Here is a 25,503-nt window from a genome sequence, read left to right on the forward strand (position 1 = left end):
TATTATTATTTTCGTATTATTATTCGCATTTGGTATTTTACTTACATTCCTTTTTATATAAAAACTTTATTGAAATAATTAATAGTTGATTTACAATTTATTTATTAGTCGAACAATCGATATTTCAACGTAACATAATTTCAACTTTTCTAATCGTATATATTTGATGAAATACATTCGCTGTAATTTAAAAAGTATTACATGCTATAACAGAAAAACGATACTCCAGAAATATTCAGCGATACTCCCTACAAGCGAAATGTTGCAAGAAGGCAATGAAGTCGATAGTTAACGCACCAAGCTCCGTTCGCGCGACACTCTAAAAATCTAACACCGTCCTTGAAATGCGTTGAAGCTCCAAGACCGCTTGCAGGCAGCGCAGCGGCTCGTTTCATTTCTGTATACCTACGGCAAATTAGACTCGAAGAGGTTCAACGGAGAATTACATTTGCATAGAAGACGCACAGTGCTATAACCAGCGTCACTCTGCTTCACCTTAAAACCTGTCTATTAAACTACCTTCTATATTCACGTTTTTACATTATAATGGATACACTGTCGTCCATAAGTACATATTAGAACACTTTCAAATTAATGCAAATGTATAAAATATAATCATATATATACATAATTAGTAGATATCTATGTAATCTATAGTTAATATTTAATTAGTATAATTAAAAGAGCAATAATTACAAGCATATAAAAATCGATCTTGTGGAAATACTTAATTTAGGTGCGTCTGTACAACGTTGCAATGTTACAGCGATTGAAATATGTTTCTAGTCGCGTTCTAAGAGTTGATGTAGGTTTTATACACTGTCAGTTATCTATTACACAATTTGTTGCAAAGTCACTTGCGATGCTGATATGGTAATTTCTTTATTAGTTTAAATTTACCAAAATATTTGATGACATAGAATTAACACGTTCTTCGATCGTAATTTTGGAAATGTAATAGAAATATCAACTTCTTAGGATTATACCAGCATGTAGAAATACTTATTGGCGATAGTGTACACTGTAATAATTTTCTCAACACCGTCATGGATACGAGAAAATGTAAAAACGAAAGAAGAATTAACAGAGTCTAATTATAAACCGACGAACGACTTTTCTATTGTCGTTATTCTTCAAGGCATAAAAACGCTATAACAAACGAGGGTAACACAGCGAAAAAGACAAGTGCAGGCAAGGGGACTTTGGATGTTGGCGTCCTATTGTCTGGTTCTTCTGCTCGACCAGGTCGAGAGCCCTTCTCGGGAAGAGCCCCCATATAGACTGAACCGACCACTTGTTCCGATCGGTCCGAAACAATCTGAAACTGACAGGACTATGGACCAGCCGTGGGCTTCTCGCAGCGAGGTAATAAATGGAAACTTGGAGATACCGTAAAGTCACCGTGAACGGGAAAATGTCACAAAAAAGACGCATTTTTTTCCAGCTGACGATACACGGATAAGGAGAAACACTAATATCATCGAATAAATAAAAGTCGATGTATCATAACTAAGATCATAATTAACTATATCTATAAATAACTACGATTCTGGTGCGGTCTTGGAATGTTCTACGTCACGATGAGATACACATTAGTAATGATTCTTTCATGATTTTCAGATCAAATTTAAGAAACGGTTTGCAGCAATAAGGAGACAAAAGAGATCCGCATCTTAATTGATTTTTTGTTGGTTTACTCGAATTATTGGAAAACGGAGCTGCCTCCTTGTTACAGCAGCCACTTCAATCTTCTAACGATAGAAAAATACGATTTCGTCGAAAGTGACCGAAAGAATCCGGTAGGGCTAATCAATTACAGATCGATCGGACACGAAGATATATACACATGTGCGTGGAAAGAAAGAGAAAGAAAGAGAGCGAAGGAGAAGAAGAGGAGGATAATTACGGAGCAGAAAATTGCAGGGTGACTTATACTAGCAGAAGTTTGCACGTCGCGAATGAACCGGCTCTTGGTGGGTTCAGGATCAGCGAGACAACGGTAAACCACCGTCGTTGGTCTGTTGTCGTGATGAGGAGCAAGAAAGAGACAAAAGAGATGGCAGAGAAGGGACGAGTAACGAGAAGAAAGAGGCAGAGGAAGAAAGATGGGAAAAAGGGAGGGAGAAAAAGCGAGAGGGAAGATCGCATACCTGAGTGAACAGGTGTGCCGGAGTGGACGACGAGTGAGTTGCTGTCCAGCCGACGGCGGCTTGGCCAACGAGCAGCCTGTTAAGTCCCTTCGTGCACGAAGAGCAGGGACGCAATCACTTCGCCGATTTTAGAATTCGCGACCGATTGGAATTCCACAGAGGAAAGTAAAATCCCTCTGAAATCGCTTGGGACTGTTTTAACAACCGGCTATTGCTTTAAGTCGAACGTCTCCCGTCAGAGATCGTAAAGTCCCGCAAACGTGCAAGATTAATGTCGTTCGTTGAACGCTTCGTTCTTCATTTTCTTCCATATGGATTATATTAAGTTTTGATAATTAAGTTTTGAGATTTTTAGGATTGTTTTTAAACTTACACGTACAAGAATTCGTTGTAAAGTAATCGAGATGTCTGATCGTAAACGGCATATTTTAAATCCGAGTACACAGATCTTATCGAGAAGTTTTCATTCGTTAAAGAAAGTTAAATTAAAGAAAGATTTATAGTTATTGTCCTCGATTATTCATATTCGAAATTGACAGTCAATCGTGTCTAAAAAGCCCGAGTGATTTATTTGAACTACGAGTGACAAGCAATATCCGAAGAGCAGATTGTAAATGTAGAATGACTTTTGTCTCCCTGGTTACCTCAGACACGGCGGTATAATTGCACTCACGATCCTCGCCACTTTCTCCGCTGGACCGAGCGCATTCAAATACCAACAGCTACTTTAAATGCATCCACGGACTCAGTGACTAACTGCATCTTTCTTTCTTTTTTCTGCCGATGTCTCAGACTAAACTTGCTTCTGTCTATGAATATTTATGATCTTTCCTAATAACAAACTCTACTTCATTATCATAATTTATTCCAATCATTTCTATTTCAAATTAGTATTTACATCGTTATAACCGTCATAGTAGATAAATTGTCAGTGTACGATAGATAGAAAGAAGTTAAAAAGAGATTCTAATAAGAATTAAGAACAAAGGACGAAACGACGAGGATTATTTTTCTTGTCGGTTATTCGTCAAGAAGAGGAAGACAAATCGAGTACGAAGCAGCTAGTAAAGTTGTTTAAAGGTGGTTAATAGCCAACCCTACGAGTGAATTACACCCACGGATACGTAGGTAGCTGAGCAATAGCGCGTTATTATCTCGCTCGCTACGCCTACCAGTGGAACGAGTTCGATCGAAGAGTTCGATCGTTCTGGCCGATTAACCATCATTGTGTTTTCTTGTCTCGAGCAGGTGTCTCGAAGATAGATATTGCTTGCACGCGACAACGTTAGGAATTATCGATAGAACGTACAAACGTACGGCCAGGTTTAAATCTGACTTGGAGCTTAATCTCACGACCTACCTTATATCTAACTTTATGTAGTGTCTACGAGCGTAAAGTGAAATATGGTATTTGCGCGTCGTTCTGCGTTATAAATCACAAATGATAACTGTATAAACTACGTATTCGTTGGTTCCATAACGGAATCGTCATCGGGCATACGTGGCATTAAATATTTATCGAACGGATCGTCTCCGAGAACTTCTTCGATAGATATTTCGAAATTAGGATTTTCAAATAGAACCAATTATCGATTTTATACTTCATTCGCTATCGCGTTTCCTCTTAAATTGACAATTAATCGGTATCTTTTTCTTATTTGTAGAATTTATCGAAATCGATACCAAGTACTCACCGTTAAGAAAAATTCTAACGTATCGAGTTGCATCGAGGAGGGATCTGATAACTATAGCGCGGATATTTCTGCATTTTTGGAAAATTAAAAAATGCAAAAGCGTAGAGAATGCGTACGATATGCAGAAATATGCAAAGGAGAGTTAAGGTACTTCCTGTAACAGTTAGAAGATGAAATAAATTTCTATTTAGGTGTTACGTATTTAGTTATGTCGATAAAGACGTAAAATTGCATAAACATTTCGCAGTGATTTACCGTTGACAAAAACAGGACAGAAGAACAATACGTTCTATTATTCCATCGAAAGGTTACGGCAACATTGTTTTCTAATTCCAGATGTTCTTTGCGGAACTGCAGAGGACAATCGGTCGGAGGGCGATGAAAGCGCGAACTACGGACACGAAAAGAATAAATCAGGTCTCCGATTGAAATTTAACGAGGAACCTGGATGGTCACAGGTGTGCGTCCATTTCTAAACGTACGATTCTCCTGCACCCTCTCACACCCCTTTACCAACTGGTCGGTCGCTGTTAAAAGCTACATTCCATCGGCCAAACAACCAGTTCTGAATCGGTTTCGAATTCTCGATGGCTCATGAATCTTCGATCGCACGGGACTACACGTATGCCTAGAAGTATGTATCGAAGAAGGCGGAATGAGCACCGAATTTGCTTTATTCGTATCGAGGAGAACGCATAACGTGGTCGGATGTATCGTGTTACGGTACGTTGTTCCTCTGACGGGGGAAATTGCTTTTCCAAGGAAACCGAAACTCTCTTTAAACGGATAATCTATGGATAGATAGGTAGTTTCGACTTTTGCCGCTCTTATACGCGCACATCGGATGTTTTGGTAACATCGTAAACGAGATATCATATGAAATTAGTTTATTTTTGCTGTTATCTGTATCAGACGGAGCAACAGCATCAAGAAGAACATCAGGTACCGATACGAAAAGCTGCTGATGCGATTATGACCCGATAACGAAGCGAGATAAAAATAAATGTTGCATAAATGATTTTTTTGAATAAGCAGTATCGGAGATTTAATCGTTTCGTTTAATCAAATTTTGTTAAAAAACTTAAGCAGCAGCTAAAAATTTGTATGCAAATATCCGTCGATCAAAAAATTTCTCGCATAATTTTCAACATATATTATCAAAACTTTCTACATAATTATATTATTTCATCGAAAGCGATCAAAAAGTCACGGTCGAACGATCAAAGCGACACCGCTCTACCACGCATCGTAAACGATACGTTATAAAAGCATTAGACTTGTTTGTTGTTCATAAATCTCGCTGAAATAATCCTTCGAATAATACGTCTCTTTAAAACGGAGTTTATCTTTTCGAAACTTAACCGAGTATAATTTCAGACGATATAATCATCGGTTAAAGCAAAGCGTATAACGATGGATATAAGCGATCCTGCGATTCCTCGAAATAGCGAGCGAGTAACGAAGCTCGGGCACGAAGTCCTCGTCACTTTTTTAACCATCGAAATTCTCCGATAGCGACGAAGAGGAGCGTAACACACAGGACTGCAACGGGGAGTCTGCCATCGGGCCGAGACAGGCTGCTCCAGCAGGCGAGCAAGTGCCAGTTGCTCGGCGGCAGTTGCCACGGCTGGACATACATTTGCTTCCTTTCGTCGAGGTCTTCGTTTACATGCGACTTACCCCCGTCGCGGTTCTTTGAAAGGGAGTTCGAGGGTCGAAATTAATCACCGTGAAGGAAAGTTACGAGAAGCCGAAATCGTGGAAGCATTTCGAGGGAAGAAATAAGCGGCAAACGAGAGGAAAAGGAGATTGAGAGAGAGATAGAGAGAGAGAAAGAGAGAGAGAGAGAGAGAGAGGGATCATGAAAAGGAGGATGCCATGTGTTAGGAACAGTGAGTGCGTGTGAGTGGCGTGCGTGTTACGTGCGTGTCGGCCCAGTGGCTTCGGTCCTTCGACCCTCGAGGACGTACCACCAGCCGAGGACACGATGATGATCTCGATGATACAAGCTGCCATCCTCCTGTCCGTCTTCGTTCATCTCAATGCCGCCACCAACACTATCACTATGGCTAAGGTGAGTACGTAATCGAACGTTGTCTCGTTTGGAGAAAATTTTGAAGGTTCCCTAGAAAATGGAAAATTGATATACGTTGCACAGTATCACGGACAGGGTAGAGTTTTAATTTCGTCAAAGGTGATCGTTTTCACCGAATAGCGTGAAGTGCTTGAAAATTGGAAATTCTTGTTGAAAAAGGCAAAGACTCTGTGAAACAGCGGTACAAAGGTATGTCTCATAGTACGATACAGTCGAATTTTATCTTGGACAGAGCTGATGCATTTTAGTATACAGTGTTTGAAGAAATTAGGGAAGCGTTTAGTCAGAGGATTTGATTTATGAAACGGTTTCTAAGATAGCCATATTTAATGTTTATTAATAGCAGTACGTTAATAAACGTACATCTAATCGATATTAATAGTAACGTCGTTGATATGTGTATATTTCACATACACGAATAATGGTGTTATCTTAATCTATTGTCTTGTAACATCGGCTGTAATCGATAGAGACATACTCGGAGGAAACAAGACTCTTTTGTCACTTGTCAGGTATAACTTCTATTATCAGAAAAAGAAGAGATTACAGAAGGCACAACCGGGTCAAACGTTTCTTTGCAATTCAACTTACGTGATCTCGTAATCACCGCAGGTAATATCTGCCATGCACCGTGCAGCGTGCAGGTGCAACTATACTCTACTAGAAGCGTTAGCCGGTTAAATAGCTAGCAGTTGGTTGTGTAGTTAAAAGGTATTCATGCGACGATAGCTGGTTGTTGGTTAATTAGACACGGTTCGCCAGTACGATAAGCACGGACGAGGAGCACGGTTTCGACTAACGAAAGAAACGTTTTTTATAATAGTTGCACGACGGAAAAATTATTAGCACTTGGCGCGCGTGTTGTACAATCGTTTCACGGCCTTTTAAGTATCCCGCCGTACGATACAAATAGTCTTTTGTTTGCACCAGTCAAAGAAGAAAGGTAAATAGCGGTAATATCTGAGTCTCGATTAGAGATCCGACAGCGTAACTTTTCTTTCTTCTTTTTTTCAATATAATTATAAATACGCGAGATATCGTGCCTCTTTCTCTGTCCCTGTTTCGCTCCCTCTTTGCGCTAATGATTAATCGAGAAACTCAACGCTATGCTCGTTGTTAAGTTAATTATGTGGAGCAGCCGATAACTTACTGCTTTTAACACTGGGTAGAAAGATAATTTTGATTTCTCGTTACGAAATTTTATTGCATTATACTCGCTCTCTTTCTCATTTTTCCTCTTTCTCGGTCTTCCGAGAAACATGTCGAAACGAACGATTCTTCCGTGAAATAGTAGCGATTCTTATCAACGTATCGTGACGTGTTCGATCGCCGTGTGTTATGGTGAAATTTTCGTATTTCATAAAAATATGATTCATCGTTAATTTAATCTACGCCCACGATCGCACAAGGCAACGCTATTGCAACACTTTGTAATATTCGATAGTGAGAACCGAGTCTCTTCTTAACCCCTCGCCTTCTGATCTTTTCCGCGACTATATACATCTGCGTTAACTAGCGACTGCTTTAACGCCATGTCCGAGGCAAAACGTTGAAATATTATACACGATTTGTATTCAGTAATCTACGGTCTTATAATATGGAAGTAAAGCCAGAGTTAAAATTGAACTTTGATACAAGTCCGACTCCGTTCCATTTGATCCATAATCCATACCAGTCTGATGATTCTCGCTCGATACTATGAGACAAGGGGTTAAAAAAAAATTCGTGTAGGTGGTCTTATGGCTATGCCGTGAATGTTGCTTGAAATTCATATTTTCGAACGTACAAAACTAAAGTAGTTGGAAGCTAAACAGAGACTTTCTTCCAACCGTTAGATATTATAACGAAGACTTCACACTGGATACTTTGTATGTACATATTTCTGCATACTAGATGCTCGATTCTGTATATTTTTGCAGCTTTAAGCGTGTAAACGCCTATAATCTATTTATGGCATTGAGAGTTACAACTAGGTTCATCGGAAAGTTTTTCTTCTTATAATTAAGTCTCGACGTAATATTTATCGTTGCTCATAGCCGTCTTTCGGCAATTCGTTCACTTCGTCGTTGTTAAATTTTTCGTGTTTTATCTAAACATTTTGTCTAAATATTGCCGCGTCTCTACGACCTGTTTCCAAGTATCCGACGTTCTTTATATCAAATAGCTTTGGAAATATCTAAAATTAAATGTCAGAAACAGTGGAAAATTGTCCCCGTAGATGTTTTATTCGAGCCTCGTAAAGAATGCAATTATCGTTATCAGCGATCGATTTCTTCGCCGTCTTTTCTCCTAGATTAAATTTTCAGATTCGAAGCGCGAATTAGATTCCAGAGACACGGCTTGAAACGCAAATAGAATTTCAGATTGAAATGTAAATTAAATTTCAAATTGAAATGTACATATATTTCAACCACCTGCGTTTTATGAAAAATCCACCAGCGAAGTTTCAGATATACGATCGAACGTACGTACAATCGGAAAGGTGTAGACGTTTCAACTGACCTGATACAATGCCAAATATCTCGGAATATCACCAGTATTCACCCAGAATAGAAACCACGGTGTCTAATCAATTTCCGCGATAGAGGCGCATGGGCGATCCACGATGACAGACGCCAAAGAGAAAATTGCATTTATTTATGTCGCGGTCATTCGTTTCCTTCTTATCGAATTAATTACGATAAAAGTAGCCGTGTGTGTCCAACAACGTTGTTATTTCTTCGTATTTTACCGTTTGTTTGTAAACTACCACGTTTTCTTCGTGCACAAATCGTAAAGAAGTAGTTACGAGGGACAAGCTTCGTCGCAGATAGCACGATTTTTCATTTCGACGTCGGGATAACGATACTCGCTTTCAATTATATACTCTGGACGGTTAAATGGAACGCGTAAACGCGACGAAATAACGCTCCTTCGCGACAACGCCGATAAAATCACGCACAGTTTCCAGGAACATGTTCTAGAATTAAGAGCGTTACACACGTATTTTCTGACCCGAAAATCTTCGCTGGCATAGCGAATTAACGATGTTAATAAATCGCGAATATTACGTCGGTGGATAGTAGATTTATGCTCGATGATTCTGTTGCTCTGTTTTCCTTGGGCTGCTCCTCGGCCGCCGGTCTCTCGATATATCGGGAAAACGCTTATCCTCTCCGCGAGAAATGATTCTCGCATTTGCTGATCCGTTATATTCTCTTTTCGCGTGGCAATGCATTTTGCGATTTAATCGTTCCCAGCTTTGCCCGCTAGAAATTTCTAACGATAATTTTTAGTTAGTCAGGTACGTTTAGGTATTACGTTTTCAACTAATTTCAACTATTCGAGCAGCGCATCGTGCATCTAACGGTTTTGCTGATTATTAGGAAGAAAGTAAAAGAAAGTAAAGAGAAGAGTAATTCTTTTTAGGGAAGATAGAGTTCTGTCGTTAGCAAATTGGTTCGGCTAATGGATTTTCTAATCTTCGATGCGATCTAAGTTTCAACTTAAAAGCTATTAGGTAATCTGTTTCCTTAAATCAAGGAAAATGATAATTCGACCGCGGATATTTCTGTATTTATGGGATATTTGAAAGTACAACGTAGAATAGTCGTTGTTATAGTATTTGGTAAATGAGACGGTTCTCTATTACCATTTCATCGTCGCATTCGCAAAAATATGAAATTGCCATGAAGCTAACGAAAATCGATAAGAAATTGTAACTTGGCAAGTTGGATGGAAAAGGCGAAACGAGCTCGAAAAAAGCATCGACTCTCTGCCGAAAAAGGCGCATCCGAAGAATCTGTTGAATTTCTTTTCATGCCCCCTGTCGAGACCACTTACGTAGGCACAGATTTGCCATCGAAAGGAATTCATACGTGGGCACACTTGGCATCCGAACAACATTTCTTTTTTTCGCTTTTTTCTCGCCTCTCTCAGTTTCGATTTTACACGATCCCGTCACGCAGACAAACACATATCGGCCGTGTTGCTTTTTTCGAGCGCATTTCGCCTTTCCGATCGACCTTCGCGAAAAAGGACGCACGTACTCGCGCGTATCATCGATCAGCAATATTTGTGGCACGCAAATTTCACTCGCGTGCAATAAAATGCCATTCATTCGGAAATTCCACGCGTTAATCTCTCGATCGCGCGTCCTTCCGATCTTCGCATTCTTTTCGCCGGGCATCGCGAATTTTTACGCTTCCACTTTTAATGTCTCGTTGGCCGTGGAATTTCTGACGTCTTTTTGCCGCCCATAGAATGTCTTTTTTCTAGTACATGATTTTTGTGTATAGCGTAGTATCGCGTGTAGATCCGAAAAACGATATCCAGAGAAAGGAGTATTTTCAATGTAAATTAGTTTTCGTTAGAAAAAATGACGAGTCGATGTCGTTGCATTAGCGCAATAATCGATGTGACATGGTAGAGACGAAGGAAACGATATTCAGAATAAAGGGAAATTCTCGATATAAGCGAGGTTTTAATACAAATTATACTTTTGGTAATTAGGGAAGAATTTTCTCTGTAACATAATTTTTGCCATTTATAACGCAGAGAATGAATCGATAGCTAAAGGAGGACGACGATGTCTTCTTTTATGAATATCAAATACTTAAAGCTTAAAGTACCTAAAAGAATTATTAATTATTTAATTTATCAATTATTAACAACGTCAACAGTGTTCTTTATATTTTTGTAAAAAACACATACTAGAATTAGAATTAGAACCAGTTTTACAACTTATCATTTCAGTTATTATCAGCTCGATAAGATGTAACGCGAGTCCTTAGGAAGATGTTGAAGGAGTCTGATTCTGATTTCAGTTCTCCTATTTACCAAAGGTACAGTGTCCTACCAGAAGAATCGTAAAAATATTTTAAAACGCAAGGCATCAATATCCACTAATCTTAAGCATTATTTTTCTAGAATTAAATATAACGATATCGTCATCGATAACGCTACAAATATTATTAATTTCAACAACATCGCCACCACCGTACGACGTTAATCACATCAACGCAGCAACATCGAGTCTCCTCAAACTACTCTCGAGCGAGCGTACGGTTCACTTAAAAAAAAAGAAAAAAAATAATCTAGTTGTCGATTCAAAGCTATAAGCATCTTCGAGTACCTTCGTCCATAACGTAGCGAACAAACGATGCCAGTATAACACGAACCGAACACGTTCCACGGTTGTTTCTTTCTTCTCATGCCCGTACCTAGTCAGGAATTTCGTTCGTTAACATTGAACGTATGCAAATCGCTGGAGACGAATTCTTCTCACCGTGAGGCGACAACCACGAGCCTTATTTCCGTGTAATCTCAACTTTCTCATAGCCGGCGAGAAGAGATAAAACGATCCGTACGGTCCAACCGATCCAGACGGCCAGGCTCGAACTCGTCCAAAGGTGCACACGTGCAACGTTTAGCTCTGCTTGTACCTGGAAAAAAGAAACAGCTTGCTTCCAAGTACACATTAGACGGCGATCGTATCTCATCCAGTCTTGTTCGATTTTCATCGAAAATCCTACCCTTTATTTCCTTAGATGAGACTATTGCAAATATTATGGCTCTTCAGCGCCAAGTGTTTCGAGATGTTTGATCTTTGCACAACGAATCCCACGACCATATTTCGATTTGCATGCTTCCCATCGACATGTTCATTTTACAAATAACCGTTACATAGATACGTGTAATATGTACGCGTGCAAAAAGGTTTGCCGAGGTACAGTAGTATACGAAAATCTTCGGTCGAATAGATTTTTCTCTTTGCGATTGATTGTTAAAAAGTATATTTAAAAAGTATTTAAGAAGATTTCGATTGATATCGTTTATAAAGGCATGGTAAATACGAGAAGACGATTCTTGGAATCGCTAGAGATGCGAGAAATAAGATGTAACAGGATAAAATCACGGTTAAACTCGTAAAAGTTATTGTTACGATTTATCCCTTCTGGGGATAGAAAAGAACAAATGATCGCTCGACTCGATTTCAAGTTCCTTGTAACATTAACATTTCAAGATCGAAAGTTCTTGTATGGTTTTGTGGTTACGAGATATAACACAGCCATATGCATGTAATATTTTCTATAGAATTTTAACTAACATTGGCTACAAGAGCATAATTACACACGTACGCTATTAGACAAAATTTGTCAAAGTATTTTGCACGTGTTACTCGCGCACCGAGTAAGCAGAAACGAAAGCTGAAAGCGTATCGTTTCGAGAAAGAGAGAAATTGACGGGACACGTGTGTCTTCGATAAGCAGCTGATGAATCGCGTCTTGTTCGAAATACAATACTTAATAGAATTTTTTCAGCGCCACGAAGAAGACGTCTTGAATTTCGTGTCTTAATTCATCCGAAGACGAGCAATAATTAATAAGAAGCTGGTTGCACGAATGGCGAGCATCAAGCCGCGAAAGAATGTGTCTAAGAAACCTGTTTGGGGAGAGCCAATATCTTACGAGGTCCTCTCCTCTTTACCTCTTTCTCTCCTCTCCTCTCGCCGTACCAGGAACACACATGTGCACCTTCTCGTGTGCATTGCGACACGCAAAGCTTCCCCCGAATGCTCAGGTGTTGGCAGATATTCCCCTTTCTGCCTTTTGTGCATCGTTTCACCTTCTGCATCGTTAGCCGGCCAACTCCTCATCGTTTCGGCTATTAGCCTCTCTCGAACGTTCCTCGTCTGACTGATTATCCAAGCCGATTAACGTCGGTCTTCTCGTAATAGGAGAAAATTCAGTTTTGCGAAGTTCCAATGAAATTTCGATAGAACAAGTAGGAGAAGAGACGCAGAACGTCGAAGCTTAGCTATCGCGATTTATGAACACCGAAAACAACTTTAATATCTAGGAGAGAAAATATATTGCTGTTGTTTTTTTATTATTTATTGCTGTGTTTTATGCCGTCTTATTGAATTAGGTGGGATCGATTCTCGTCTGTTACCTTCCTTGTCATCTCTTCAGCAACGATGTAATGTCATTTTTTCAAAAGTTCTGAGCTCTGCTGGCGAATATCGTTCTTAGGTGCATTTTTGTGCGATGTTCCGCCTCGTTCTCCGTACTCTCTGCCTTTCGTTGAAAAATTCTCTTCGTGGTAAAAGATTCAATTCAATGAATGACACAAAAATGCACCTAGAACGTGATATTTATGTTGACTATGTTGGTAAATATTTTTCTAGCAAATGGCACAAGTTTTGAAAAAATTGCATCCATTACGTGCTAATTGGATAACACGATATAAAACGCAAAATATCGTGCATCTGTTATTTATCGATAAAGTGGAAGAAATCTTTGGGACAACCTATTTAATTCTTTATTAAACTCGTCGAAAAGGCACACGTTGATTTATTCCATTGATCCGATAAGTTAAAGTGCATCGCGATAAGCAGAGAACGTGTCTGATAAAAACTATATCGAAGAAGCAGAAATAATAAATAGTCTGTGGAGGAGCACTCTAAAAAAGATACGAAAAGAGGGAGACGATATGCACATAATTCGGTAATAAAAACGTTCTTTCAGTTATTTTCGAGCCAACTGTGTCCTTTAGACACATGTCGTTTGGATCGTGTATTTGATCCAAAATTAATAAAATTAATAACAAAATTTGAAATTTCTTCGATATATAGATACGATATACCGACGTTAAATTCAAGCTTAAAAATGAAATTTTATTTCAAAGTATAATAAAATAAGGTTCATCGAAGAGTAAATATAATTAACGAGGCAAACTTTAATCGAAATTGGAAAGTTAAATTTTGCTTCTAATTCTTCTTCCTTCACCAGGACAGCAAAGTATATGGAAGAAGACTAAAATATCAATAGACGAGCCGAACTGTAGTGAAATATAGGAAAATATACACAAAATCATGAAATCTTTGAATCTGTTCGATCGGTCCAAAAATACGCGAGAATTCAGGCTATATGCTTGCCGGAGCATACGGTCCTCAAAGTTTTAAGCCACGTTCACAGCAGTTCTATCAACGGTCGTTACTCAGCTGTTTCGCTACTGCACAAAAGCGATATTTCATCGTTGACTCGGCTGTTTTTCGCCTCCTGCCGGTCCACATTCATATCGTATCATTAGCAATGGGATTTTTAACGAGTTTCCTGCAAGAACGTGAATAAGGTTAACCTTTTCCGCGGCGGATTCCAATCGGATCCGATCTATATAGCAATTACCGAGTTGGTAACGAGGTATTCGAAAAGCAATTAAACTCATAGTAATTTTACGATCGGTGTATCAAGCGTGCCGGCCCAGGACCTTGATCGTTGATCGGTTGCTATAATATCGAGTTTTATCGTGACTCAAATCGATCTGCCGCGCCGCCGTCGCTACTCTATAATCAATTTTCTCGTCGTGTCAACTACGGGGGCAATTCGGTGCCGCATGGCGCCAATCTGCTGGAACACTTCCTTTTTTTCTTCTCTTCCATTTTCTTCTCTTTCTGCTTATTCGCACATACTATCGGTCCTAACTGGTCGAGCACTTTTGCTGAATTTATGTCGTAACGCTATATGAATTTGTGCGAAACTAACGAGTAGAAGTAGTTATTATCTATTTTTGGAGTTGACGAACTATACGTTTAAGTTATTGATAATTTGAGCGTGTTTATGCATATTCATATTATTATACACGCAGCGACTGAATGAAAAAGAAGAACTTGAGCAGACACGTGTTTCACATCCTAGTTTGGATATTTTATACAGCTTTACGTGTTACGCGTATTCGGTGCGTTTCGCACCTTTAAACTTTCTGTAAATGCACAAAAATCGATGTAATGTATTAGACGTCGCATCTTTTTCCTTTGATTCAGAATTTAGAAAATTAAACATGTTCTTGCGTACATAGGAGGCAGAAAAAGTGTCGACGCGCGTATTAATTGATAAATATCTTAAATATTTGAAGTATATAAATATACTGAATTTCGTATCATTTAATGGCACTTTCGCGCGTCCGGAAAAATTCGATACAATAAAAATGGAACGTGTAATTTAATAGAAAAAAACGCTTCATTAGGAAAGGAGGGTACGCGTCAGTACTTTTTGTAGCCATTATACGTACGTATAACACAAAGTGCCAGATGAATCATTGCGTATCTCTTCATCCGTAATTTAGTAATTAAATTACATCCTGTTAAAGACAAGCAAATCCGCATACCTTCGAACTACGATATTACTACACGCTTACGAGTTTCTACGGGTATAAATTTCTTCGTACGATTTTTATCCTCGCTCGTGACAGAGAATATTTTTCTTCCTACTCCGGCAGATCGTTGGTCCTGTTATTTCTTTTTCTACTTCTCCTTTTTCTCTGACACACTTCCTTGGCGCCTGTAATAATTCTCCAGACGAAATTGGTAGCAAATTCTATCGAAGCTAAAGAGCGAAAAAGAAAGATGACACGTTCTTGACGAGTCGTTATATCGTTCGTGACATTCGCTCACGAAGCTACAATTAATGGTAACTACCGCGGAAAATGTAGTCCGATAATTGGCGCGCGTGTCAATGACGACGACGCCTCGTCGTCGAGACGTTCGTCAGTAATTAACACTCGTCCCGTTAAACGCGACTCGTTCGTGTCCGCTAAGAATTCAAAAAGAGAGTCTCACGTTCGCCTAATTAATAACCATCCTTCCACGCTCGATAGATGGAAACGGTGCCTCCTTCTTCTTCGCGAATCATTATTCATTTCTATCCGTCTTTCTGTCTTCGACGATCGCTCTGCTTTTTGGATTAAGTACAATTAAGGAGAATGTTTATCGAATTTGACTGAATCGGCCGATGATTTAAATGACTGTGTACTATGTATGGAATTCGTAGAGAGCTGCAGATACAAGTTGTAAGATTTAGGTGCGTAGCTGTGGAGAAATTCGAGCCTAGAGGCAATTTTTTAATCCTTTTCTCTTTTCAGTGAGAATATGTTTTACTAATTTTCTACAGTTATGGAGTAAGGCGGTATTTGTTAACCATCGGTTTCTGGATAATTCTTATAAATTAAATTTACGGTTTATTTTAGCAAGTATGTCACTCTATTTCTATTTTGTTCCTTTTTTCCCATCGAACCACGATGCAAAACGTTCAAAGATGTTTTGTCATTTCTTGTCTTTTTTCATGGTTGAGAAGTATTTGTCGTTATTCGATAGACATGGGGTAAATGTTGAATGTACGATGTATTATATAGTATCTGGATAAAAATACCAATTACGAATGCACAGTTCGTAGTCAATAAAAATTCACGATTATATTAAAAAGGAAATGAATGTGACCTCGAAATCTTGGCATCTAACAACGAGGAATAATTCAGCTGCGTATTTATTCTCCGAATCAACCTCCATACAGATACGTGTCATAAATATCTTTAACGTCGTTCTAAACGATACTTAAAAATTCCATTTCTTTTTACGAATATTATCCCTCAACGTCATTTACTCCCATTTTCATACTTCTCGCGAGTAATTTGCCTCGTTTGAAAAGAAGATCGTATCTTTGCAACGGAGCAATTATCGGTGCGATGAGAAAGTCTGGACGATTGGAAGTTTGAAAATTGGAAAAATGGAAAATTTGGGATCTACAAATTTACGAACTCCGGTGTTCGACAGTTCGAATCATCGAGGTTGTAAAAGTTTGGAAGTTCAGAAGCTCGAAGCTTCGTGACTTGGAAGATTAGCAAACGCAAGAGTTTGAAAATGTGAATTATTTGTCCAAAAAGATGAAAGAATACTCCGAAATTACGAACGTAGCAAACGACCACCAAAAGGAACGTTGCATATATTACTCGATAAACTACTAATTCCGTGAAAACGTGCCTCTAAATCCTACAATTTCTCAACGACCTAATATACCTACACATAATTCGATACATATTACCACGGCGGAACGATATTAATAGAAATGGTCAAACCCAGCGTGATAAATGTTCTACGGGAATTTTTCGCTTTTCGCTGATAAACCGGCTACTCTGGAACAGGATCGATTTGAATTTGCTGGATACACCGCTGTCCACGTGATCGCTATCAAGCACGAAACGTATGGAACTTTAAATACACTTGAACGTAGGCGACCAGCGACAGACAGGTGCAACAAGTAATCACGCTGGTCGACTCCTTGTTTGTAGAAATTTGCATTTGCGTGTCGTCTAGCGCTGAATACACATGGCCTGTTCTCTTTCCAGGAATTCTAATTAGCCTCAGGATGTCACTATGGCCTGTATCTATAGTAATCGAGTGATTGTTGAAACCCTTAGTTTCGCGTTAGTCCTCGTATCTCGTATGGAGCGTACGTTTGTGCATAATAATTTAAACTGGTTATATCTAATTCGTTTGATGAACTCGTTGGATACGTTTAAGGCTCATTGATCGCATCAATTTAAGATTCGTTTATCGAATCGTTTTGGAACCTCCGATCCTTGACACGTAGTTACATATATTCTACGTAGTTCAATGGAATTAAAGCAATGCGATGTAAATAAATAAATCAGTAACAAATAGATTGGTAGATGTAAATAAACTCGTATGTAATTGCATTTTGTGTCTCGACACGTAGAAGTAAATATTAATATCGTCAAAAGGGCTCGCGCGTTTCTAATCAAACGAAAGTGAATCTAGCGAAAAGTCTCATGAAGAGTCTAATGAAAAATCTGATCGCAGGAATTTTGATCGTTTCGTTAGTCGTAGTCTTAACACATCAAAGACGATGTAAGTACATAGCGCAAAATAACTTCTGCGCTAGACTAAATTAAAGTCTAAAAAATTAACTTCTTTTCATTCGATGGAATGTTTAAAAAATACGAATGACGTTGATTATATACAGATTAATAGTCATGAATTTAAACTAACGTAATAATTAAACAAATGTTATTTGCTTGTCATAAAACACCGTGGATTTATCGCTTCCCTTTCTCCACCATTTCACTAAGTGACGTAAAAATCAGAAAATCAAGAAAAATCGACTCTTCGTAAATTTACATCTACATTTATTTTATTTTATCCCTCCACTATAAAATCTCGTCTGCTGATAAATAACGAACAACTCGACGGTTATCATCATTCGAAGTAAAGTCGCGAATCGTTTTAATATCGTTTTCGTTGAACGTCGATGAGATCGTTGGAGCAAGAGTTTCCCAAGCGTTCTCGTTGATATTTATTTTCTGTCAGAAAGGAAATGCTTTGGCGATTACGCGCCGAAAAACCCGTTTCCTCCGCACGCACCAAATTATGCCATCGATTTTCCCCATTTCTTTTTCTTCCTCCCTTCTCAATCTTTTTAATGTTACGTGCTCGAAATGCGCCCGTTAACGAGACAAGTGACACGACCACACGACGAAATCGTGCTATTGGCAACAATTAAACGCGAGATCCTGGCCGGCTAATTAATTTCCTCGTAAATCGTGAACGAATCTACTTTACGGCCGATAATGGCACGCACGGAAGCGGTTCGTTAGTTTATCGATAAACAAATTAGACGTGAGAATGCAATTGCACGAGATCGCTACCGTGGAATTTCAACAGCGAACGCCGTTTCTAACATCATTTTCCTGCTAATGGATTCCGTGACTGGGATTCTCCACGTTCGTTCCTTGAAACGTTGACTTTTGTTGGCTCGTTCGTTTCTGTACAAGTTAGATAACGATAAGGCTCTCTACCGATATAGCTCATTGTTTTATAAATTTTATAAGCAGATGGTATTATTTCGCGAGTTGGCATAATTACGGGAGAGATTTACGAAACCCGTTTCTTGAAAACATTTCCACTTTGAATATTTTAACAGTGTATATATTACAATTGCTAATGGGACATTTTCTTCGTCAAAACATCGACTTACATAAGTACGATAATGTAATATTTTTATAAATAGCTGTGAGGATAAAAGAAGACAGAATTTTGGATGTCGATCCATTTTCACCGCATTATCTGTGACAGGCTGCTTCTGCGAAGATTATATTTCATTAAATCGACTCTAAATCATCTATCGTTGTTGTATACTGCGTGTATTAAGAAATATACCTAACACGTTATAAAAGTTTATTTTTTGAGAATAGTTAAGCATCTTCTCAAGCGCAATAACAAAGTACCGATTCTCATGATCGGCAAAAGATTACTATTTTTACCAGAATCCAAATTGGACAATCGAAAATAACGTGTAAGATTCATGGAGATGAAAAGAAAATTTTGGGATTGAAAAGCAACGCAGTATTAAAGATTCTATAAGCAACTTCTCAGCTATTTTCTATTCAGCCGATAGATAAGGAGAAAGTGGGAATCAACATCTTCTAACAACAATAATAACGTTGATTATCAATTCGTATTCAAGTACTTACACATATAGTTATCTGAATACTTGCGCACGTTCTTGACGTAACGCAGGAGTCCAGGTTCTCGTGATTGCTTAAATATTCGAAGTCGATTATCGCTTCCAGTCGGCCAGGAACACCGTCTGAATGTTAAAGGATCATTTACTGGCGTGTATCCTTCGCGAGGATTTCAACGATTCGCACATCTTCGCTTTATGGTAATGCTTTGGTTATCGCGTTGCCTCAAATTTTTCATCTTCTTTGGCAACGCAAAACTCCATTAAAATTCGAAACATTTACCTAGAAACCTGAATATCCTATCTTGTTGTCTTTCCTTTAAATATCGAATTTAACAGTGACATTCCTGAAAATTCGTAAATATTTTTAACTTCTTAATAAATATTAATATTATATCCTAGCAGGATACTCGTTATACCTGTAGCATAATACTATAATATTTAATAATTGAGTAATTATTATCATCTTACGATATTTGCCAAAAGCTAAGGTAACGTTCTAAAATTAGGAAATATTAAAATGCAAAATTAAAAAGCAATTTAATAATAATTGTCGTCGTTTTACCAAGTATCGTCGATACAAAATTTTCCAAAAGCCAAGGTAACGTTCTAAAATTAGGAAATATTAAAATGCAAAATTAAAAAGCAATTTAATAATAAATGTCATCATTTTACCAAGTATCGTACATGCAAAATTTTCCAAAAGCTAAGGTAACGTTCTAAAATTAGGGAATATTAAAATGCATAATTGAAGAACAATTTAATAATAATTGTCGTTTTACCAAGTATCGTCGATATAAAATTTTCCAAAAGCTAAGGTAACGTTCTAAAATTAGGAAATATTAAAATGCAAAATTAAAGAACAATTTAATAATAATTGTCGTTTTACCAAGTATCGTCCATGCAAAATTTTCCAAAAGCTAAGCTAACGTTCTAAAATTAGGAAATATTAAAATGCAAAATTAAAAAGCAATTTAATAATAATTGTCGTTTTACCAAGTATCGTACATGCAAAATTTTCCAAAAGCTAAGGTAACGTTCTAAAATTAGGGAATATTAAAATGCATAATTGAAGAACAATTTAATAATAATTGTCGTTTTACCAAGTATCGTCGATACAAAATTTGCAAAAGCCAAGGTAACGTTATAAAATTAGGAAATATTAAAATGCATAATTGAAGAACAATTTAATAATAATTGTTGTTTTACCAAGTATCGTCGATATAAAATTTTCCAAAAGCTAAGGTAACGTTCTAAAATTAGGAAATATTAAAATGCAAAATTAAAGAACAATTTAATAATAATTGTCGTTTTACCAAGTAACGTCGATACAAAATTTGCCAAAATATTTGACAATTTAATAATCATTATCGCTTTGTCAAACAGATACTATTAATACGATATGTATGAAAAACAAGCGTGACATTCTAAAACTAGATGATATTCAAATAAATCAGTTTGCCCTGAACTAAACGTGCGACATAAAATAGAACCATGCCAATAAACAAAAGCAACTTTGATGTTAGATCAAAGCGTAAAATGCAACTCTGCTGCTAATAACGAGCTCCGTGTAAGGTGGCTACGCGTAAACGTTCCTTCCTTTAATCACCATTTTCAAGCAACTATCTTAGCGACCCTTATAATCAAAGGCACTGACAAATCATTGTGTTTCGTTCGTTGTCTGTTCTACGGAAAAAAAAGCGGCACCTTCTTCGAGAACCCGTCATTAGGCTTATGTACTTACTTGCGTGCCTTGGAACGTGTCTTTATCCTTGCCATAAGCGAGCGTACGATTCAGAAAAATTGTTCGGAGAAGTTATGCGCTTTTTATAAAGACTTATGCAACCTATCGAACGAACATTTGCGTTTGTTACTGTTAGCACGCTTGAGAAACCATCGCGTTTCTATTACACAGAGTGATGCAAAATTTGATCGATCTAAAATTTCAAAGATTTTTAGCATTTTACGAGGAAAAGTGAAAGATCATTCAATCGATATAGATTAAATACAATGCCAGTTACAGGGAACGCGCAAGTTTGTTCGAAAGAGCGACAGTTTTTTGGCGTGGCATCCACCAATTGCCAGACTGGTGGGAAAAATGTATAGCTAGCGATGGGCAATACTTCGAATAAAATATTTTTAATCATTTTCATACAATAAACGTGTATTTTCTATACAAAAATTCCGGTTTCATATTTACATACCTGGTATTATGAAAATTTTCTATCGCAAATTGATCTATATTTCGAACTGTTCCTTCCTCTTTTCTTGAATAAATGTTCCATTCGTTTATCATTTTTGTTTTCCTATATTAGAAGGAGGATAGAAGTGTTTCTATGATCGTAGAGAGGGAGAATAAAAATTTGCCTTCTGTTCTTTTCTTCTCGTACTATCCATACACGAAATTCGATCGATAATTAATCCATTAAGAAGTACACCAGCGACTTCAAAATGATTTATATTTCGAACTGTTCCTTCCTCTTTTCTCGAAAGAATGTTCCATTCGTTTATCATTCTTGTTTTTCTATATTAGAAGGAAGATAGAAGTGTTTCTATGGTCGTAGAGAGGGAGAATAAAAATTTGCCTTCTGTTCTTTTCTTCTCGTACTATCCATACACGAAATTCGATCGATAATCAATCCATTAAGAAGTACACCAGTGCCTTCAAAATGACTTGGCAAATTTAGAATACATTTAAAAGTGTCATGAAGTGTCAGTTTTTGAAGTCTCAGATTCTTTCTCTCCTTTATCGCACCATATATTACAATAATATACGTTTCGACGATATAGTAGGAAGAGAACCGCGTGTACATGAGACAACAGGTCACTACGGCGCCACTTAACTAGCGTAGATAATTACTAATCGTGTTATGTCATCGCCGTTGTACATATGTATTAGTTCGTCCGAACGATCTATACATATGTTATACAAAAACCATATTAAAACATAGAACAAAATGTTAATTGATTAAATTTAATTAAAGTTACTGCATCCTTTGGAAAATAGAATTCGACCGAAGAGGAACAGATCGGAGAAGAAATTGAAGGGAAGAGTACACGTGGTCGCATAATTGCGTGCGATATAGTAAACAAACACGGATGACGCAAGGGAAAAATTCCAATTGTGAAAGAAATCTTCTATAACGATTGATTTAAAGAGCATACTGTGTGTACACGGTATCGTAGACCAGTGATTTCTCGCAAATAACAAATATTTGAAAAAAGCGAAGGAAAAGTTTCGACGTTTCTTACAACGTCTATTATTTGTACTATAACAAAGACGACGTTCGATTTCTTAAATAGATGATCTTTCTTTTTTCTCTTTTTAGATTAATATAGATACGCTACACGATGCCATAAAGCACAGAAAATAAAAATTCAATCGACGACAAACACGTTAATCACCGTCCAACGTTAAGTTTCGTCACGACACAATTCTCAAGAGGCCAGAACTTACTTCTTTCTTTTTTTCTTCGTCGCAGCCACTTGCCTTAACTCTTGTAACTTTAATTCCTACGATTAATAACAACGAAAGAAACGCGCATAAGAAAGGATAGAGTCATTTGGAAGCGAAGAAAAAGTCACGAGTAATTCCTCTGGTCGTAAGAAGGGAAGAAAAAAGATGGATGAAAAGGAAAGAGCGGGAGAGATACGATTGGATGCAATCGAATGTGATTACAGCACAATTTGACGGTCGCGTGCGTCGTTTTCTTGAATCGCGTCCACGGTGGCGCCAAGCGTGCAATCGTCGAGCGCACGTTCCTCGTTCGTGTTAGCATTCAACGCGTAACCCCGATTATTCTACGCTACACCGCGTTGCACTCTGCCTATTATGCGTACATATATTGCATCGCGTTGCGTGCACGCGGTGTAACGCATTCTCGAGGAACGAGGGTGCGTGCTACCAATCGGGCGCCACCTCCGGTTACGATTATCCGCTGGATGGATCGGTCCGAGAGTCTTCGTTTCGAGGGAATTCCGTTATTACAAACCGGCGGCCCTCGATCAGGCTCCTTTTGACACCGTTATATCTCGTTTCTCGATCGTTCGCCTTTTATTTGCTTATCGAACACGCCGCCCACTCGTCAACATCGAATTTGATTTTATAGCTTCTTACGGCAGTCGGAAACGTATTTTTAATGGACCATATATCTAGCTCTGCCGATAAGTAATAACGTTTAATACGTTCGCGGTATCGAGGACGAATTATATTCCTCGAAGATTGTGAGAAGTTCGGTTTCTTGGTTGCCGTTCTTAGAAGTCACAGCGGAGGCAGGCTAAATCGAATGTACCTTTTCTGAGCGTGTACACGCGAACATATACACCTCCGCTGGAAAATTAACACGTCGATGGTTTTAAGAGAGAATTATCTTGAAAATTGTATAAAAATTGCTTTCTTGGCTTCCCTCTTAAGAGTCGAAACGGCGTCAGGCAAAGTTATATAAAAGATCCTTCGTGTATATTTTAAAGTACGTAGCTTAAAATGTAATAAGCGTATTTTTCATGATATTTATGTAAAAGATGGAATCTACAAATGATACTGGATTATACGAACGTCTTTAAGGGAATTTATCGATTGGATCTATAATTTGAGCGACTTAGGTAACTACGGTAGGAGTTCTAACGCACGACGTTTCCTGCCGTTAAAAGGATTTTAACGTACAAAGTAGCCCCGTTTGGAAAACGACATCCTATTCTTGTTAATTGTATCCGGTTTCAAAAGTTTTTTTCCATCCAATTAGAAATAAGTGCCCGTCGAAGCTTAGGATTCTTCGTCGTTCGACAGGAGTTTCTAATAAAAGATGGGAATATCAAATTTGCAAAATCGCCAGGCAAAGTGATCTCGCGCTAACGATTATTTTCCTCCTTGCAGCCTATCTCTAACTTCTCTCCTCTCTTCCTTACTACGTCGATCGTCGTAGAATGTATATCTGCTATCGTAAAACTGTCGAAGTTAATTGAATTAAAAGGTACTCGGAATGATTTATACTGGCGTGTCGTTTCAGCAGTCGCATCGTTTCGCATATCGGACGATTATGTTTATTCAAATAAAAGCGTTATGCAGGAAAGGCACGTAGGAAATGACAACGAGGCAACGACGACGACGATATTTCACCGACGGTAATTAGCAGCGTATTTCTCGACGATACATTCAATCATTTCAACGAGCGTAATTACCGACACGGTCGTACGTTCAAGATCGTAAATCGGGTTTTACATTCCGTGCAATGCAAATGCATGACGTAATGATCCAGGCGCCTCTTCCGATGGATTCGAGGCGCCTTCTTTACTGTACAGAGGCGCCTCCTCCGTGTTAAAGACGCCTCTGTTCCACGCTATTACCAGTGAATCATTCCTGTAGTACAGAGGATTTCGATTCAGGAATTTTCGTGTAGATATTTGCATCGAGTCGTGTCGTTTAAAATTAATTAAAATAAATCGCACGTTCTGTACGTGTCTACACTGTCGCCTGTGTGACAGTTGGCGAGTGATCAGCCTACTCATCGAAAACATGCTTACATTAGTACTCTGTAGAATCGATGTAAAATATACATTTTATTTATAGAAATGTTAAACATCTATCTTTGCATGTGGATCATTGAACATGTTGCCTGTTCGAACAACGATGTGCGTATTTTAATTGCAATTTTTCGTCCTATTATTTTCTCGTTTTAACGCCTATCATCATACGCTTTATAATATTTTATTTGTTACTTTCGATTCCCATTTATACGATTATCGTTGGAAATATCTATTTTATTTTTCCCCCCTTTTTTTTATCGTAAATCGTTTAAACTTATCACAGTTCTCATCGATATAAAATACTTCTTACGCGTTGGCTCTTCTTACAAATAGTTCTTAGCAAGAGATAGCGTACAGCGTTACTATTCGTATTCCTAGTTTTGTAGCGATAAGATAACGCATCATATATTTTAGAAATTACAGAACATATGTAAAGATACGAATTAAGAATTACATTATGAATGCTTGCGTTCGAACGAACGTTTGTTCGAAGTTTTATCGTTATTTGAAAGTTATATATCTTCGTATTTGATTGAGACAGTTATCGAGGTTTAATGTCGCTTACAGAAGCTCGAAACAAAAGTTGTCTGGTAGATTTGATTTTCCTCTGAAAGGTAGAAAAACGATCCCTGTGGCCAGTCATGGTTGTAAGAAATGCGATTCGCAGTCACGCGTAAGAGGTCACGAAAGATAACATATACGCGTCAGCGATGTTCCTGGAACATCAAACGATGTTGGTGGATTCA

At 38.0% G+C, this 25,503-nt stretch overlaps 1 protein-coding gene and 2 long non-coding RNA genes across 4 annotated transcripts in view; 2 read left to right on the forward strand and 1 right to left on the reverse strand.

Moving 5' to 3' along the window:
- Nucleotides 1-46: 46 nt before the first annotated feature.
- On the reverse strand, nucleotides 47-9,363 carry LOC110119396. Its single transcript, XR_002307832.2, has 2 exons — nucleotides 6,531-9,363; nucleotides 47-5,969 (listed from the first exon to the last, which is right to left on the reverse strand). It is a non-coding gene; the product is annotated as an uncharacterized LOC110119396 (long non-coding RNA).
- LOC125385432 lies at nucleotides 701-2,656 on the forward strand. Its single transcript, XR_007224702.1, has 2 exons — nucleotides 701-1,365; nucleotides 1,445-2,656. It is a non-coding gene; the product is annotated as an uncharacterized LOC125385432 (long non-coding RNA).
- Nucleotides 5,073-25,503, forward strand: part of LOC100650646 (SPARC-related modular calcium-binding protein 2) — a 33,857-nt gene continuing 13,426 nt past the window's right edge. Inside the window, exon 1 of one of the 2 annotated variants that reach the window (XM_048407486.1) lies at nucleotides 5,073-5,918. In XM_048407486.1, the coding sequence (XP_048263443.1) occupies nucleotides 5,832-5,918 (87 nt within the window). In that variant the 5' untranslated portion in view covers nucleotides 5,073-5,831. The remainder of the gene's footprint in view (nucleotides 5,919-25,503) is intronic. The other variant, XM_012310705.3, reaches the window with a different exon arrangement.

Source organism: Bombus terrestris, chromosome 7, assembly GCF_910591885.1.
Source record: "Bombus terrestris chromosome 7, iyBomTerr1.2, whole genome shotgun sequence".
NCBI lineage: Eukaryota > Metazoa > Arthropoda > Insecta > Hymenoptera > Apidae > Bombus > Bombus terrestris.